The sequence below is a fragment of the Simochromis diagramma genome, unplaced genomic scaffold (genome assembly GCF_900408965.1).
Source record: "Simochromis diagramma unplaced genomic scaffold, fSimDia1.1 OVJJ01000361.1, whole genome shotgun sequence".
NCBI lineage: Eukaryota > Metazoa > Chordata > Actinopteri > Cichliformes > Cichlidae > Simochromis > Simochromis diagramma.
The window spans coordinates 6,187,665-6,203,726 of NW_024386860.1; the positions used below are offsets into that span (position 1 = coordinate 6,187,665).

Below are 16,062 nucleotides of genomic sequence, written 5' to 3' on the forward strand. Positions count from 1 at the left end.
TGCAAAGAAAAGCGTCTGGACTTCTTTAAGTAAGTTCTTTAATAACTAATTAAGTAATTAGTTATTACTTTGAGCATATAGAGCTCAAACATATCAGTAAGTATGTGTCTTATGTGCGTCATACTGTACAGGTTTTTGGATGCAGCTTTTTAACCAAGTAAGCAGAGAACCAACTGACCACCCTGAATGTGGTCTAAAAATGATGATGTTTGCCTTTGTCAACACCTGGGGGAGGCTAATGAGGCTTCAGAAGATGGATTTCACAACCATTAAGTTATCGTGGCGACATCCATCCAAGAGAAATGCAGTGCAAGAGAGGGATGAGGACCAAAATGCAGCATACGAGGCAATTTTACTAGTAAATCGCACGGCCCTAAACCATTTACATTTTTATGAAAGATTAAATTAGAAATACATAACCTTAATTGATGCTGAGGTGAAATCAGGTTTACAGTAGTAGTCTTTACTCAAAAACTTTTACATAATATATTTATTTAATGCATGGTATAAAACAAAATAGATTAGTTAATAAGAAACCTACAAGTTTATTATACATGCTTCCTCCTTCCTTTACTTATAATGTAGGACAGATGATAAATGCATTAAAATAAAATGAGGTAACTTCTGAGGTGCTTCAGCAGGGGGCACCATACTCCACATCTGCTCTGAACAGAGATCAATATCATAGCTGCTGATGTGTAAATCTGTCAAAAAAGTGAAAGTTTGAAGGATTTATATCCGTCTATCACCAACATAGCTGAAAGAAAAAGGTTTGTTTCATGTTTGAATAAGAAAATTGATGAGTTTCTACTAATGATTCCCGCTTTAACTTTTATTATGACATCTGTAACTGAGTTTGTCAGGGTGCATGGCAAGAACGGGACCCAAACGCAGGACCTTCCAGTCCGAGACAGTGTGTTTATTTATAGTGGCAATTAGTGAGCAATGTGCAACAGTTTCAATAACGTGGTTCCCGAGTCCTGCTCCATGCTTGTGTTCCTGTGACAGACAAACAACTGCAACACTTGATTTCACAGTCGCTCCACTCTCCTAAACCTGGTAAGACAAGAGGGGAAGATCAGTGACGAAATGCTGAACACAATATTTGAACACAAACACAACACAAAAGAATAAAACTGAGTTTAACTCTTTAAATCAGCTCATTTACCTTCATTTTCTTTTATATTGAAAACTATTACTTTCTTACTTCTGCTGTGATGAATAAATATTGGTCTTTTTTCAAACTCTTATGTTCTTAGTCGTATAAAGCGCTTTGAGTGCTCAGACAGAGTAGAATAGCGCTATATAAGAACCAGTCCATTTACCATTTACCATTCTTTCTATTTTTCCTGTTATGACTTACAGACATGAGTAGCAAACCCACAAAGATCTGGGGTTTGCTACTCACATCTCAATTAAGGAAAATTAGTGAAACTGTGTATAAACAAATTTCCATGATGGAGTCAGTTCAGTAGAGACAAATTTCTATTTTTCTTCTTAAAGACTTCTCATTTCTGATGAGCAGTCAGATAAAGTTACATAAAACTCTGTGTTCTTTCTGTTCTTCCTATTATGACTTCCCTGTTTAGTTCCAAGTTATTTTCACTTCTCTGTTACAGGAATCATTTTGATCACATTGTGACATTGTGATCCATGAGCGTAATCCTACTGAGTGTGTGCAGCTGAGCCTTTTTTAAGTCACTGTGCAGAACTTTCTTCAGCTTTTTGTAAGAACTGCACTGAGTAGAAAATGCCAGGCCTAGATTGCAGGAAAATGCAGACCTGAGTAGCAAACCTACAAAGATCTGGGGTTTGCAGTGGCCTACAACTTTGCAGAGTGCAACTCTGTCTTCAGATGTCTTCCACCTTCTACACTTTTGCATCCTTTAGATCTTATTTTCAGTGAAGTGAAGCACAGAGGAAGAAAAAAGATTTTAGCTTCAATAACTGAACTAAAAGACACAGAATCTGTTCAAAATTAAGGTAAGAGCTCAACCTACATTTTAAAATTTGGTTTTATATTTCAAAATAAATACAAAGGATTTAACATGACCATCCTAGAAACTTTCTGTTTGCTCCGTAATGGAGTTCAAAGTTACTGCAGAGGGACCAGTTTAAGAGCAAATACAGATGAAAATGTTTTAAGTGTTTCAGAAATTGTTGTTTGTACGGAGTCGAAGTTAAAACTGATTTAATTTGTCAATTGGGACTCACAGATTTAAGTTTGAAACTCCAATAAAAGCACCTTTTTGGTGGCAGCAAATTCTTAATAAGTGTTAATATTCATTTTAACGCTATTTAATTGGACATATAATGATCTCAGTTGAGCTGTTTTTTTAGGAGAATTTATTTAAGTCGGTCCAGAGGAAATAAATTTTTATTTTTCTAATTAAAACTTCTCATTTCTGATGAGCAGTCAGGTAAAGTTACAGCAGATTTACAGGAAACACCTTCACATGAGCTGTTGGTGAGATTAAATTAAAGAGCCACAAGAAATGTTTGACTTTCTCAGTTACACTCTTTTTCACTTTTTAAGTCCAACACTGAGTTTTATTGTTTTTAACATACGACACAGAGAGAGGACGGAAACAGAGCGAGGGCTTGGTGGTTTCTCTGTAAAGTGTTCATGTGAAGAAGAATCTCTCTGTGGCTGTGTGTGAAATGAAAGTGTTCACGTTTAATTGGTGTTATGATGTCGTGTTAAAAGTAATGTTCATTTGTGTTTTATTTTAAATCCTCAGGTCGACTTTCAGAATGAAGGTGATTGTGTTGTTTGTGTTTGGTGAGTGAATATACTTGTGAAGACAATATTGTGAATAATCCTTTAAAATACTGCACACACATGTTGTGTCATGAATCGTTGTGTGGCAGGCAGGCAAGCAGGAGTGGTGGACCCAAAATGCAGAACTCAGACACGGAAGTGAAACTTAAAGCGCAGCTTTATTGCTGGGAAAAACCTCGTACAAACTAAACTCACCAAAAGACAAACAAAAGTCTGAACAGAGGAACCAAGGACTGAAACACTGGAAAAGAAAACTGGAGCAGGAGACTAAACACTAGGCACATAGAAGCAGAACACACAGCTAGTTGAGGGTACAACGCAACACTGACACAGAGAAACACAGGGCTTAAATACACAGACGGTAGTAATCAAGGGATGAGAGACAGGAGGGGAACACACCTGGGAGAAATCACAGCTGACGAGACAGGGGAAATGTAACCTGAGCACACTCACATAAGACACAGACCTTCACAATAAAACAGGAAACTCAGACACAGGGAACCAGACAAGACGCTGAACTGAACAGACAGATTCACAAACAGACGGGGTGACACCATAGACAGACAGAGATACAGACGCAGACTCAGAGGCAGACCGAAGAGAACTCAAACAAAAATAATCACCATAATAATAAACTAGAAAATGATAATAATAAACTTAAAGCGCTGGGTCACCGACCCAGGACCATGACATGTTGTAGATGGTGTGTGATCTCATGTTTGATCTAATTGAAAAATCATGTATAAATATGGTTGTAGTGGTGTTTTACTCAGGTTCTCTAACATAAAGAGAATATGACTTGTTTTGTCTCCATGCAGAGACATTTCTTGTATCCTCCTTTAAATACACATTAATAAAAGCAGAGTATTTATTAACTGTGATTGTCTTCTTTTCAGTGCTGGGTGCACTCTCTGCTGCAGGTGAAGATTTCTTTGCAAAAGTCGGGGGGAAGGTCACATTGAACTGTGGGGTCAGCAGCTACAGACACACTCTGCAGTGGCATCATGGAACTGACGTTGTGTTTAATGTTGATCAGAGAGGCTTCACTCGCAAAGGTACTTGAGAATCTCAGAATACTTAACAGTAAACATCAGTATATGATGACTAATTATATTAGAGCCTATTTCTATTTTCTGTGTTAGGACTTGTTGAACTTGCACGGAGGTCAGTCGTGAGACAGAACAATCTGGAAATCTCCAGTGTGAGAGAAACAGATGCCGGAGAGTTCAAATGTTTGGCAGATGGGACACGTCATGAACATTCACTTTCTCTGTTCTCAGGTAAAAAGCAGACCCTGGAAAATTGCAAATTTTCTTTACAAATAAATGTTCACATTTAATGGATCAGTGATGGGTTTAACATATTAGGCCTGTTATGTTTTTGTTTTAAGGATCCTTCCACGTTACACTGATAATCAGATTAATAAAAACATCACTGCTGTGATGCTTTAACAAACTCTGTGCTACAGACATCCTTCCTGCTAAAACTTTGTCCTCTCTGATTCCAAACTGCGACATCAAACAAATAATACAAAGTAATCAAGGCCTGCTCTTTTGTCTTACCAGCTGAATAACTACTTATTACAATTGCTCTACAGTAAAATGTTTATTTATGATATTTTCATATCACCAAAAATGTTCCCATGTGTGAAAGAGTTACCACTTTCCCTTTAATACTTAGTGTAAGATGCTCTCACTGTTTTTCCTCTCATGTTATAAAGCTTTGTCACGTGTGTAATGAGTTTGGATGAAGCACCTTGTTGGTCTCCCTTTCTCTTTGTGATTCTCACTGTATCTGTTGTTGTCCATCTGTTCTCCTTCCCAGTTTTGGTCTCCGTCAAACCCTCTGCTGTTCTCAAGCTGAACGGTGAGGCAACGCTCCAGTGTGAGGTTATAGGTCAGCACCATGGTTGTGAAGTAGAGTGGAGGCGTCTAAATACATATTTACCCTCAAATACATCAACAGTTCAACTCAAACCTGTAAAAACCTCACATAATGGTCCCTGGCTGTGTTTCGTCACCTGTGGCAGGAATACGTTTATTGAGCGTCTGGCCATCAAAGTACAAGGTAATACACAGTTACTAGAAATGAAGACCCATGTTTACATATGTGGTCAACGAAGCATAAAGATGCGTGTTTTTGTTCTTCAGAGCCTCCAACTACAACAACTCCACCATCCACCCCGAAGAACGTCACATTTGTAACGAGTGTTTAGAAGACAACATGTACAACATGTGCGTCCAGATTTTGAAAAATGTCTGAAAATTGGATCAAAGTGATCCTTTGTTGAATGTGTAACTCATTCTTGTCGTTCTCACTTTCTCCAATGATCTGTGTTGCATTCAGGTGTTGCCAACGATTGCCCACTGGGACTCTCCTGTTGGATGTGGATTGCAATGGGGGTGTGCTGTCAGTTTGTTCTCCTGATAGTTTGTGTCATTGTCTTGTTTAAGTGTATGAGAAGAAGGAGGGTATGTGAGGAAAGGCGTTCATCAAATATTTATGTGTAGAGTTGATCGTTGATGATGAAACAAAAAATGAGTTAAGTCTAAATGACTGTCTCAGTTTGAGTATTACACTCTTCAGAAAATTGGTGCAGATGTACAGATGAAATATTTGGTTTATTTCCTGGACCTCGCTGAGTAAAACTAAGAACTACCTGAAATCTACCTGAAGTCAGACATCTGGTCAGGCTTTACTTGCAAATGACTCACTAGTCTACCTTCATACACATATAAACTTGAGTGGCATCTCATTCTTAATCCTTAGGGTTTAATATGATGTAGGACCAACTGTGGCATCTTAAACTCTTATGGGAAGGCTTTCCATAGGTTTGGGAGTGTTTATAGGAGTTGACCATTCTCCCAGAAGCACATTTGTGAGGTCAGACACTGATGTTGGACCTTGCTTGCAGTCTCCACTCTAATTCATCTCAAAGGTGTTCTGTCAGGTTGAGGCTGCGACTCTGTGCAGGCCAGTCACGTTGTTCCAACAGGAACAGGAAGAGACCATCGCCAAACTGTTCCCACAAAGTTGGAAGAATGAAATTGTCCAAAATGTCTTGGTATGCTGAAGCATTAAGACTTCATTTTACTGGAAATAAGCCGTTAAACCCCAACTCCTGAACAACAGCCCCTCACAATAATCCTCCACCAAACTTTACATTTGGCACAACGCAGGCGGACAAGTAGCGTTCCCCTGGCAACTGTCAATTGGATAGTCCAGATGGAGAATCTTGATTTGTCACTCCAGAGAACATGTCTCCACTGCTCTAGAGTCCAGTCGTCGTGTGCTTTATGCTGATCTGAAGGTCACATGAAGGTTGGAGGTCTGTGGTAATTGACTCTGCTCTGTGATTTTATGTGGGCTTCCACTTCATGGGTGTGGTGCTGTCATTCCACTTTGGTACCATAACACTAACAGCTGACTGTGGAATATTTAGTCATGTGGAAATTTAGAGATAGAAGTGACCAAAACATCTGAATTTAACGATTTGGATGCTTGAGTGAATATTTTTAGTATAATAACAAGTCCCAAACATTAGAGTAACTTTCCTGAATCTTCTCACTCTTTGTTAACTCTGACTGTTGATTTCCGTTGCCATCATTTGTCACTGGTTTCTCTTCTTTTATTGGATGATTACAGCTTGGTTCACTTCAGCCTTGGTGATTAATGATTCTGTCTATGTCTTGTTTTTTATTTCAAAAAGAAAAGCTTTGTTACTTGATAAATAAATGTTTTTCTGTCAGGCTGTGTGCTTTTTTAGCTTTTTGTTTCAGATTTTTTTCCCACTTTTTCTTCTATATGATGTCAAAGGGAGTGGATAACGTTGATCATGTTGTTAATTTCTCAGGTATATATCTTTAGTTTTGAGCACATAAGCCCTGCCCTCCTGCCTTTCAAATCTTGTATTTGTGAGGGGCAGCCAATCAGAAAGTACTGTGGCCCCGAGAGGCCAAACGGACTGCAACATAAGAAAACATCAGCAATAAGAAAAATGCTGCAAAAGCACACAAAACACAACAGAAATAGGAAAAACAAAAATGGAAATGGAATGTCTGGCCCATTGTTATGGGCCATTCGATCCCTATACAAGCGTTGCAAGAGCTTGGTTCGCATTGCCGGCAATAAGTCGGACTCGTTCCCGGTGGGTGATGGGATTCTGTTCATCATTTTTATGGACAGGATTTCTAGGTGCAGCCAAGTGGCGGAGGGCTTTTACTTCGATGGCCTCAGAATCTTGTCTCTGCTTTTCGCGGATGATGTGGTTCTGTTGGCTTCATCGGGTGAGGGCCTCCAGCTCGCACTGGAACGGTTCACAGCTGAGTGTGAAGCAGTGGGAATGAGGATCAGCACCTCCAAATCTGAGTCCATGGTTCTCAGCTGGAAAAGGGTGGAGTGCCCACTCCAGGTTGGGGATGAGTTCCTGCTCCAAGTGGAGGAGTTCAAGTATCTTGGGGTCTTGTTCGCGAGTGATGGGAGAAGGGAGCCGGAGATCGACAGACGGATTGGTGCTGCAGCCACAGTGGTGCGGACGCTGCACCGGTCCGTTGTGGTGAAGAGGGAGCTGAGTGTAAAAGCAAAGCTCTCAATTTACCGGTCAATCTATGTCCTTACCCTCACCCATGGCCATGAGCTGTGGGTAGTGACCGAAAGAACGAGATCGCGGATACAAGCGGCGGAAATGGGCTTCCTCCGAAGGGTGGCTGGCCTCTCCCTTACAGATAGGGTGAGAAGTTCAGCCATCCGGGAGGGGCTCAGAGTAGAGCTGCTGCTCCTCCACATCAAAAGGAGCCAGCTGAGGTGGTTCGGGCATCTGACAAGGATGCCTCCTGGGCGCCTCCTGGGTGAGGTGTTTCAGGCATGTCCCACCGGGAGGAGGCCCCGGGGCAGACCCAGGACACGCTGGAGAGATTATATCTCTCGGCTGGCCTGGGAACGCTTTGGTGTTCCCCCGGATAAGCTGGAGGAGGTGGCTGGGGAGAGGGAGGTCTGGGCTTCTCTGCTTAGGCTGCTTCCCCCGCGACCCGGCCCCGGATAAAGCGGAAGAAGATGGATGGATGGAAAATGGAAATAGGAAAAAAGAAAACAAAAATAGAAAAAACGAAAACAGAAATATGAAAAAACTGATTTCCCAAGCACAAGGGAAGTGTTTCTGGGGAGACAATAACCCTACGGACCAGTTGCAGGAACCAAAATATGCTATGTAAGTGTGTTTTAGTCTCATGATTCATATAATACTGATGACAGATTTTTAGGCTAATAGTTAGGCTAACACACTTACAGTGGGGCAAAAAAGTATTTAGTCAGCCACCGATTGTGCAAGTTCCCCCACTTAAAATGATGACAGAGGTCAGTAATTTGCACCAGAGGTACACTTCAACTGTGAGAGACAGAATGTGAAAAAAAAAAAAAAATCCATGAATCCACATGGTAGGATTTGTAAAGAATTTATTCGTAAATCAGGGTGGAAAATAAGTATTTGGTCAATAACAAAAATACAACTCAATACTTTGTAACATAACCTTTGTTGGCAATAACAGAGGTCAAACGTTTACTATAGGTCTTTACCAGGTTTGCACACACAGTAGCTGGTATTTTGGCCCATTCCTCCATGCAGATCTTCTCGGGAGCAGTGATGTTTTGGGGCTGTCGCCGAGCAACACGGACTTTCAACTCCCGCCACAGATTTTCTATGGGGTTGAGGTCTGGAGACTGGCTAGGCCACTCCAGGACTTTCAAATGCTTCTTACGGAGCCACTCCTTTGTTGCCCGGGCGGTGTGTTTTGGATCATTGTCATGTTGGAAGACCCAGCCTCGTTTCATCTTCAAAGTTCTCACTGATGGAAGGAGGTTTTGGCTCAAAATCTCACGATACATGGCCCCATTCATTCTGTCCTTAACACGGATCAGTCGTCCTGTCCCCTTGGCAGAAAAACAGCCCCATAGCATGATGTTTCCACCCCCATGCTTCACAGTAGGTATGGTGTTCTTGGGATGCAACTCAGTATTCTTCTTCCTCCAAACACGACGAGTTGAGTTTATACCAAAAAGTTCTACTTTGGTTTCATCTGACCACATGACATTCTCCCAATCCTCTGCTGTATCATCCATGTGCTCTCTGGCAAACTTCAGACGGGCCTGGACATGCACTGGCTTCAGCAGCGGAACACGTCTGGCACTGCGGGATTTGATTCCCTGCCGTTGTAGTGTGTTACTGATGGTGACCTTTGTTACTTTGGTCCCAGCTCTCTGCAGGTCATTCACCAGGTCCCCCCGTGTGGTTCTGGGATCTTTGCTCACCGTTCTCATGATCATTTTGACCCCACGGGATGAGATCTTGCGTGGAGCCCCAGATCGAGGGAGATTATCAGTGGTCTTGTATGTCTTCCATTTTCTGATGATTGCTCCCACAGTTGATTTTTTCACACCAAGCTGCTTGCCTATTGTAGATTCACTCTTCCCAGTCTGGTGCAGGTCTACAATACTTTTCCTGGTGTCCTTCGAAAGCTCTTTGGTCTTGGCCATGGCGGAGTTTGGAGTCTGACTGTTTGAGGCTGTGGACAGGTGTCTTTTATACAGATGATGAGTTCAAACAGGTGCCATTCATACAGGTAACGAGTGGGGGACAGAAAAGCTTCTTACAGAAGACGTTACAGGTCTGTGAGAGCCAGAGATTTTCCTTGTTTGAGGTGACCAAATACTTATTTTCCACCCTAATTTACGAATAAATTCTTTACAAATCCTACCATGTGGATTCATGGATTTTTTTTCCACATTCTGTCTCTCACAGTTGAAGTGTACCTCTGGTGCAAATTACTGACCTCTGTCATCATTTTAAGTGGGGGAACTTGCACAATCGGTGGCTGACTAAATACTTTTTTGCCCCACTGTACCTCTCATCTTTTCTTTCCTCACAAAACTGATAGATAGATATGCATTTCTTTTAAGTGTCTCCCAGCGCACTTCTTAGCATATTTTGGTTCCTGCAACTAGTCTGTAGGGTTATTTTCTCCCCAGAGACACTTCCCTTGTGCTTTTGGAAATTTGTTTTTTCCTATTTCTGTTTTTGTTTTTTCTAATTTCTGTTTTCTTTTTTCCTATTTCAGTTGTGTTTTGTGTGTTTTTGCAGTGTTTTTCTTATTGCTGGTGGGGTTTTTTTTAAAGTTGCAATCCATTTGGCCTCTCATGGCCACTGTAGAAAAGGATTTTCTTACGGAGGGTAGGGCTTCAGATGAAAATAAGATAAATAATGTTCACTTGTCAATTAAAGTGGTCAGCTAATGACTTTTGTGGACGTTTTAATGGATTGTGTAACTAATATTCTGATAAATATTAGGTTTGTGCTTCAGTTCAGGTGAGTGAAATTTGTTTATTATTTGGAACTCGGGATGTGTGCAACTAATCATCGATGTTGTCACTAATCAGTCCCAGATTTACTTGTCATTTAATTTAATTGTTAAAATGTATTATTAATTGTCCAAAATGTTGGCAACAGTCTGCAACCAAATGACGCATTGTTGAGAAATGCCAAAAATTTGTGAATGAAGGCCTGATCTTTTTGTTAACTGCAGGAAATGAGCTTTCTATGAAAGGTGGATGGGCCCTCTCTTAGCGACAGGGTGAGGAGTTCAGTGATTATGGATGGGTTCAGAGTAGAGCCTCTACTCCTTCACATCGAAAGGAGACCGCTAAGGCTTTCGCCTCCCGCGTGAAGTGTTTGGTGTTGTGCCAAAAGGGATCGTCTGCCCAAAACTGATTTATTTCCATTTGTTTTTTATGTGTAATGGCATTACTTATTTTAGTAAACAGACTTTAGTAAACAGGATTTACAAAGGATAAACTCAGAAAATTACCTGTTTTTCATTTATCTTTATGGTTGCTGTAACTTTATACCACAGCAGCAGCTTCTCAGCTCGCAGCCGAACACATCACCAAAAACAACCCATGTTCAGGACCCAGTTCCCTATAATGTGCAGGGGAGGCGTGACCAGCTGATGTGGCCCAGGTGTGACAGCCGCACTAGCAACCATGCCCCGCCACAATAAAACACATTACAATGACATTTTATCAGCACAAAATGCACCAGTTTATTGAATATGAATAACGTCATCAATTTACCTCAATTGTTAGAACGTCTATGTACAACCAATGTCCACTATTAAATTAAGTAAATGCAACATGTTCTTTGTTTCAGTGCTAAACATTTACCTGGATTTTCATTCTTAAGGGATATTTCATAGTTTTAATCAAATTTTGGATAGAACTTTATTCAAACAATAGCAAAAGAAAAATAAAAGCATTTTATCCTACAGAAAACAAAATAGATGATTTGCTTACAAACTTACAAACTGCTTATTATATATGTGCTTGCTGCTCTCTGGTCATTGTTTGAGTTATTTATTAGTTCAGGGCATGATTACGAACCTCAGGTCTGTTCAGAGAGCAGGTTCGGTTTGTTTTCCTGGGCCTTGCTGAGTAAAACTGAGAACCACCTGAGATCGATCAGACATCTGTTCAAGTTTAACTCACAAATTATTTCAGAAAACCAACAAGACCCACGGCTGCTTCGGGTCCTCTCTGCCTTTATTGGACGATTGGAGTTTGGTGTCATCACTTCAGTCTGACGACACCTCCTCTAGTGTGAGGAAATAAGACAAAGAAAGAATTTAGCATCCACAATAAGAGAAAATGTCATTAAATAAAAAAAATTGCAACTAATGACTGTCGGGGAAAAAACAGAAAAAACACCAAATCAGCTCGTTTACCTTCCGTTTCTTTTATTTTGAAAACAAATACTTTCTTATTTCTGCTGTGATGAATAAATATTAGTCTTTTTTCAAACTCTGTGTTCTTTCTTTTCTTTCTATTATGACTTCCTTGTTTATTTCCAAGTTATTTTCACTTCTCTTTTGCAGAAATCATTGTGACAATTGATCCATGAGAGTAGTCTAACTGAGTGTGTGCAGTTGAGCCTGTTTTAAGACACTCTGCAGAACTTTCTTCAGCTTTTTGTAAGAACAGCACTAAGTAGAAAATGCCAGGCCTAGATTGCAGGAAAATGCAGACATCAGTAGCAAACCCACAAAGATCTGGGGTTTGCAGTGGCTAACAACTTTGCAGCTCTGTCTTCAGATGTCTTCCGCTTTCTACACTTTTTGCATTCTTGAGCTCTTGTTTTCAGTGAAGTGAAGCACGGAGAGGATGAAGAAAGATTTTTGCCGTCACTAAATGAACTAAAAGACACAGAATCTGCTCAAAATTAAGGTAAGAGCTCAACTTACATTTTAAAATTGGGTTTTATGTTTCAGAAGGATTTCTTATTTTTAACATACGACACAGAGAGAGGATGGAAATCGAGCGAGGGCTTGGTGGTTTCTCTGTAAACTGTTTATCTCTCTGTGGCTGTGTATAAAAAGAAAGTGTTCACTTTTAATTAGTTTTCTTTTTATGATTTAGTGTTAACAGTAATGATCATTTGTGTTTTATTTTAAACCCTCAGGTCGACTTTCAGAATGAAGGTGATTGTGTTGTTTGTGTTTGGTGAGTGAATATACTTGTGAAGACAATATTGTGAATAATCCTTTAAAATACTGCACATACATGTTGTAGATGGTGTGTGACCTCATGTTTAATCTACTTGAAAAGTCATACTTGAAAAGTATGGTTGTTGTGGTGTTTTACTGATCCCAGGTGGTTTAATGTCACTCTACAAGTTTACAACAAAATGAAGAAAATATGACTTGTTTGTCTCCATGTAGAGACGTTTCTTATATCCTCCTTTAAATAAGCATTGTTAAAAGACAAGTATTTATTTACTGTGATTGTCTTCTTCTCAGTGCTGGGTGCACTCTCTGCAGCAGGTGAAGATTTCTTTGCAAAAGTCGGGGGTAAAGTCACATTGAACTGTGGGGTCAGCAGCTACATACGCTCTCTGCGGTGGTATCATGGAAATGACCTTCTTCATAGTGTTGATCAGAGAGGCTTCACTCGCAAAGGTACTTGATTATCTCAGAACACTTAACAGTAAAGTATTTGATGGTAACATTATAATAGAACATATTTTTATTTTCTGTGTTAGGCACTGCTGAACTTGCACAGAGGTCAGTCGTGAGACTGACAAATCTGGAAATCTCCAGTGTGACAGAAACAGATGCTGGACGGTTCACATGTTCGGCAGATTGGACACGTCATAACCATTCACTTTCTATGTTCTCAGGTAAACAGCAGACCCTGAAAAATATACATTTACAAATAAATGTTCAAATATAACCGAACAGTGCAGCGTTTAACATATTAGGACAAATATGGTTTTGTTTTAATTTTCCCTGCACATTACGTTGATAATCAGATTAATAAAAACATCACTGCTGAAAAATGAGGGGAAATTATTTTATGTGGCTGATGGTTCTTTTACTATAACAGGTAAAGGATATACAGCAAATATACAAAATGAATTTCTTGCACAGCATGTCTTGTATATGTTTTGAAATTTGGAGACTACATTTCCCAAAATCCAACTTAATCCCCTCCTAGTCAACCTGGTGGTGGGCAGGACCACCACAGTGTCAAGTGTGGCCACCCTGCCATTACTGGAGTCCATCAGGAGAAGGGGAAGCATCGGAGGGGCCACGGACATATGCTGGGCTCTAGAATTACATCCATAGCTATTAAATATTACATAAGACACAACTATTAATTAATAATTCTATATTTTTTATACTATTAACTATATAAACAGAATTTTCTTTAAAAAACTACTTTAGCTTTATTCCTTCGTTTTTTATTTCTTTTTGTCAGATAATTGAATAAAAAGCTTTCTTTGTGTTTCTATATGACAGTCATGCCGTGTAAGCAAATTATAACAGTGACCAAAAAAACCAAACCAAACCAAACAGTCCAGGACTGCTCGTTTCTCTCACCAGCTGGGTCACTACTTATTACCATCCCTCTACAGTTAAATGTTTATTTGTGTTTCATTTCACCAAAAATGTTCCATGTGTGAAAGAGTTACCACTTTTACTTTAATTCTTAGTGTAATATGCTCTCATTGTATTTCATCTCATGTTATAAAGCTTTGTCATGTGTGTAATGAGTTTGGATGAAGCACCTTGTTGGTCTCCCTTTCTCTTTGTGATTCTCACTGTATCTGTTGTTATCTGTCTGTTTCCTTCTCAGTTTTGGTCTCCGTCAAACCCTCTGATGTTCTCGAGCTAAACGATGAGGCAACGCTCAGGTGTGAGGTGAAAGGTCAGCACCATGGTTGTGAAGTGAAGTGGAGAAGTCCAAATACATATTCACTCACAAATACATCAACAGTTCAACTCAAACCTGTAAAAACCTCACATAACGGGCCCTGGCTGTGTATCATCACCTGTGGCAGGAATACATTTAGTGAGCGTCTGGCCATCACAGTACAAGGTAATACACAGTTACTAGGAATGAAGACCCATGTCCACATATGTAGTCAATAGAAACATAAAGGTGTGTGTTTTTGTTCTTCAGAGCCTCCAACTACAACTCCACCATCCACCCTGAAGAACGTCACATTGTTTGTAACGAGTGTTCAGGGTACAACATGTACAACATGTGCGTCCAGCTTTTGCTAAATGTCTGCAAATTTGATCAAAGTGATCCTTTGTTGAATGTGTAACTCATTCTTGTCGTTCTCACTTTCTCCAATGATCTGTGTTGCATTCAGGTGTTGCCAACGATTGCCCACTGGGACTCTCCTGTTGGATGTGGTTTGTGATTGGGCTGTGCTGCCAGTTTGGGATGCTCCTGATAGTTTGTGTCATTGTCTTGTGTAAGTGTATGAGAAGAAGGAGGGTATGTGAGGAAAGGCGTTCATCAAATATTTATGTGTAGAGTTGATAGCTTACGATAAAAGAAACCAAAAGAAAATGGGTTAAACGCCTCCTGCACCACTGTGTTTACAGATTATGGTGAACTTCTTCTTAAAGTTCTTCATTGATTGTGTAAGTGATCAGAGTCCTGATTTCACTCCACCAAGTTCTTACAAAAGTTCTGGCACACTTCACAGCTCGCAAAATTCTAAATGACTGTCTCAGATTGAGTATTACACTCTTCAGTAAATTGGTGCAGATGTACAGATGAGGTGTCGGTTTGTTTTCTGGGCCTTCCTGGGTGAAACTAAGAACCAACTAAGATCTCTCAGACATCAGTTCTGGCTTTACACACAGATTACACTTTATTGCCAGAAGTATTCACTCGTCTACCTTGACACGCATATGAACTTGAGTGACATCCCATTTTTAATCCATAGGGATTAATATGATGTACGACCAACTGTGGCAGCTGAAACTCTTACAGGAAGGCTTTCCAAAGGTTTAGGAGTGTTTATAGGTGTTTTTGGTGCTTCTGTACACCTGGACACCTGTCTAGAAGCACATTTGTGAGGTCAGACAATGATGTTGCACTAGAAGGCCTGGCTCACAGTCTCTGCTCTAATTCATCCCAAAGTTGTTCTGTCGGGTGGAGGTCGGGACTCTGTGCAGGCCAGTCATGTTGTTCCAACAGGAACGGGAAGAGACCATCCCCAAAGAAGAATGAAATTGTCCAAAATGTCTTGGTATGCTGAAGCATTAAGAGTTCCTTTTACTGGAACTAACCAGCTGAGCCCAACTAATGGAGAACAATCCCTCACAATAATCCCCCTCCACCAAACTTTACACTTAGCACAGCGCAATCAGACAAGAAGCGTTCCCCTGGCAACCGTCCATTGCATTGTCCAGATGGAGAATCTTGATTCGTCACTCCAGAGAACATGTCTCCACTGCTCTAGAGTCCAGTCGTAGTGTGCTTTATGCTGATCTGAAGGTCACATGAAGGTTGGAGGTCTGTAGCGATTGACTCTGCTCTGTGATTTTATGTGTCCTACATCATCATGGGTGTGCTGCTGTTATACCACTTTGGTGTCATACCACTAACAGCTGACCGTGGAATATTTAGCGAGGAAACTTCAGAAATGGAAGTGACCAGAACACCTGATTTACTGATTTGGATGCTTGAGTGAATATTGTTAGTATAATGCCAAGTCCCAAACATTAGAGCAACTTCCCCAAGTCTCTTCACTCTTTCTTAACCCTGACTGTTGATTTCCGCTGCCATCATTTATCACTGCTTCCTCTTCTTTTATTGGACAATTACAGCTTGACATTGTGATAATTTGATGATTCTTGTTTTGTCTTGTTTTTTATTGCATAAAGAAAAGCTTTGTTACTTCTGCTGTGATAAATAAATGTTTTTCTGTCAAGTTA

The 16,062-nt window shown here is 40.3% G+C and overlaps 1 protein-coding gene across 4 annotated transcripts; it reads left to right on the plus strand.

The window, feature by feature from the left end:
- Window positions 1-1,613: 1,613 nt before the first annotated feature.
- LOC120732475 lies at window positions 1,614-16,062 on the plus strand. Of its 4 annotated transcripts, XM_040030115.1 has the most exons (8): window positions 1,619-1,983; window positions 2,742-2,782; window positions 3,679-3,837; window positions 3,925-4,062; window positions 4,607-4,648; window positions 4,748-4,849; window positions 4,933-5,016; window positions 5,129-6,530. In XM_040030115.1, exons 2-7 carry the CDS (start codon window positions 2,755-2,757, stop codon window positions 4,995-4,997), a joined length of 534 nt encoding a protein of 177 aa, XP_039886049.1. In that variant the 5' UTR covers window positions 1,619-1,983; window positions 2,742-2,754; the 3' UTR covers window positions 4,998-5,016; window positions 5,129-6,530. The 4 variants fall into 4 exon arrangements, with proteins under 4 accessions (XP_039886045.1, XP_039886049.1, XP_039886047.1 ...); XM_040030111.1 differs by lacking the exons at window positions 4,607-4,648; window positions 4,748-4,849; window positions 4,933-5,016; window positions 5,129-6,530 and adding exons at window positions 13,961-14,203; window positions 14,288-14,371; window positions 14,484-16,062 and having other exon boundaries at window positions 1,614-1,983; XM_040030113.1 differs by having other exon boundaries at window positions 1,620-1,983; window positions 4,607-4,849; window positions 4,933-5,038.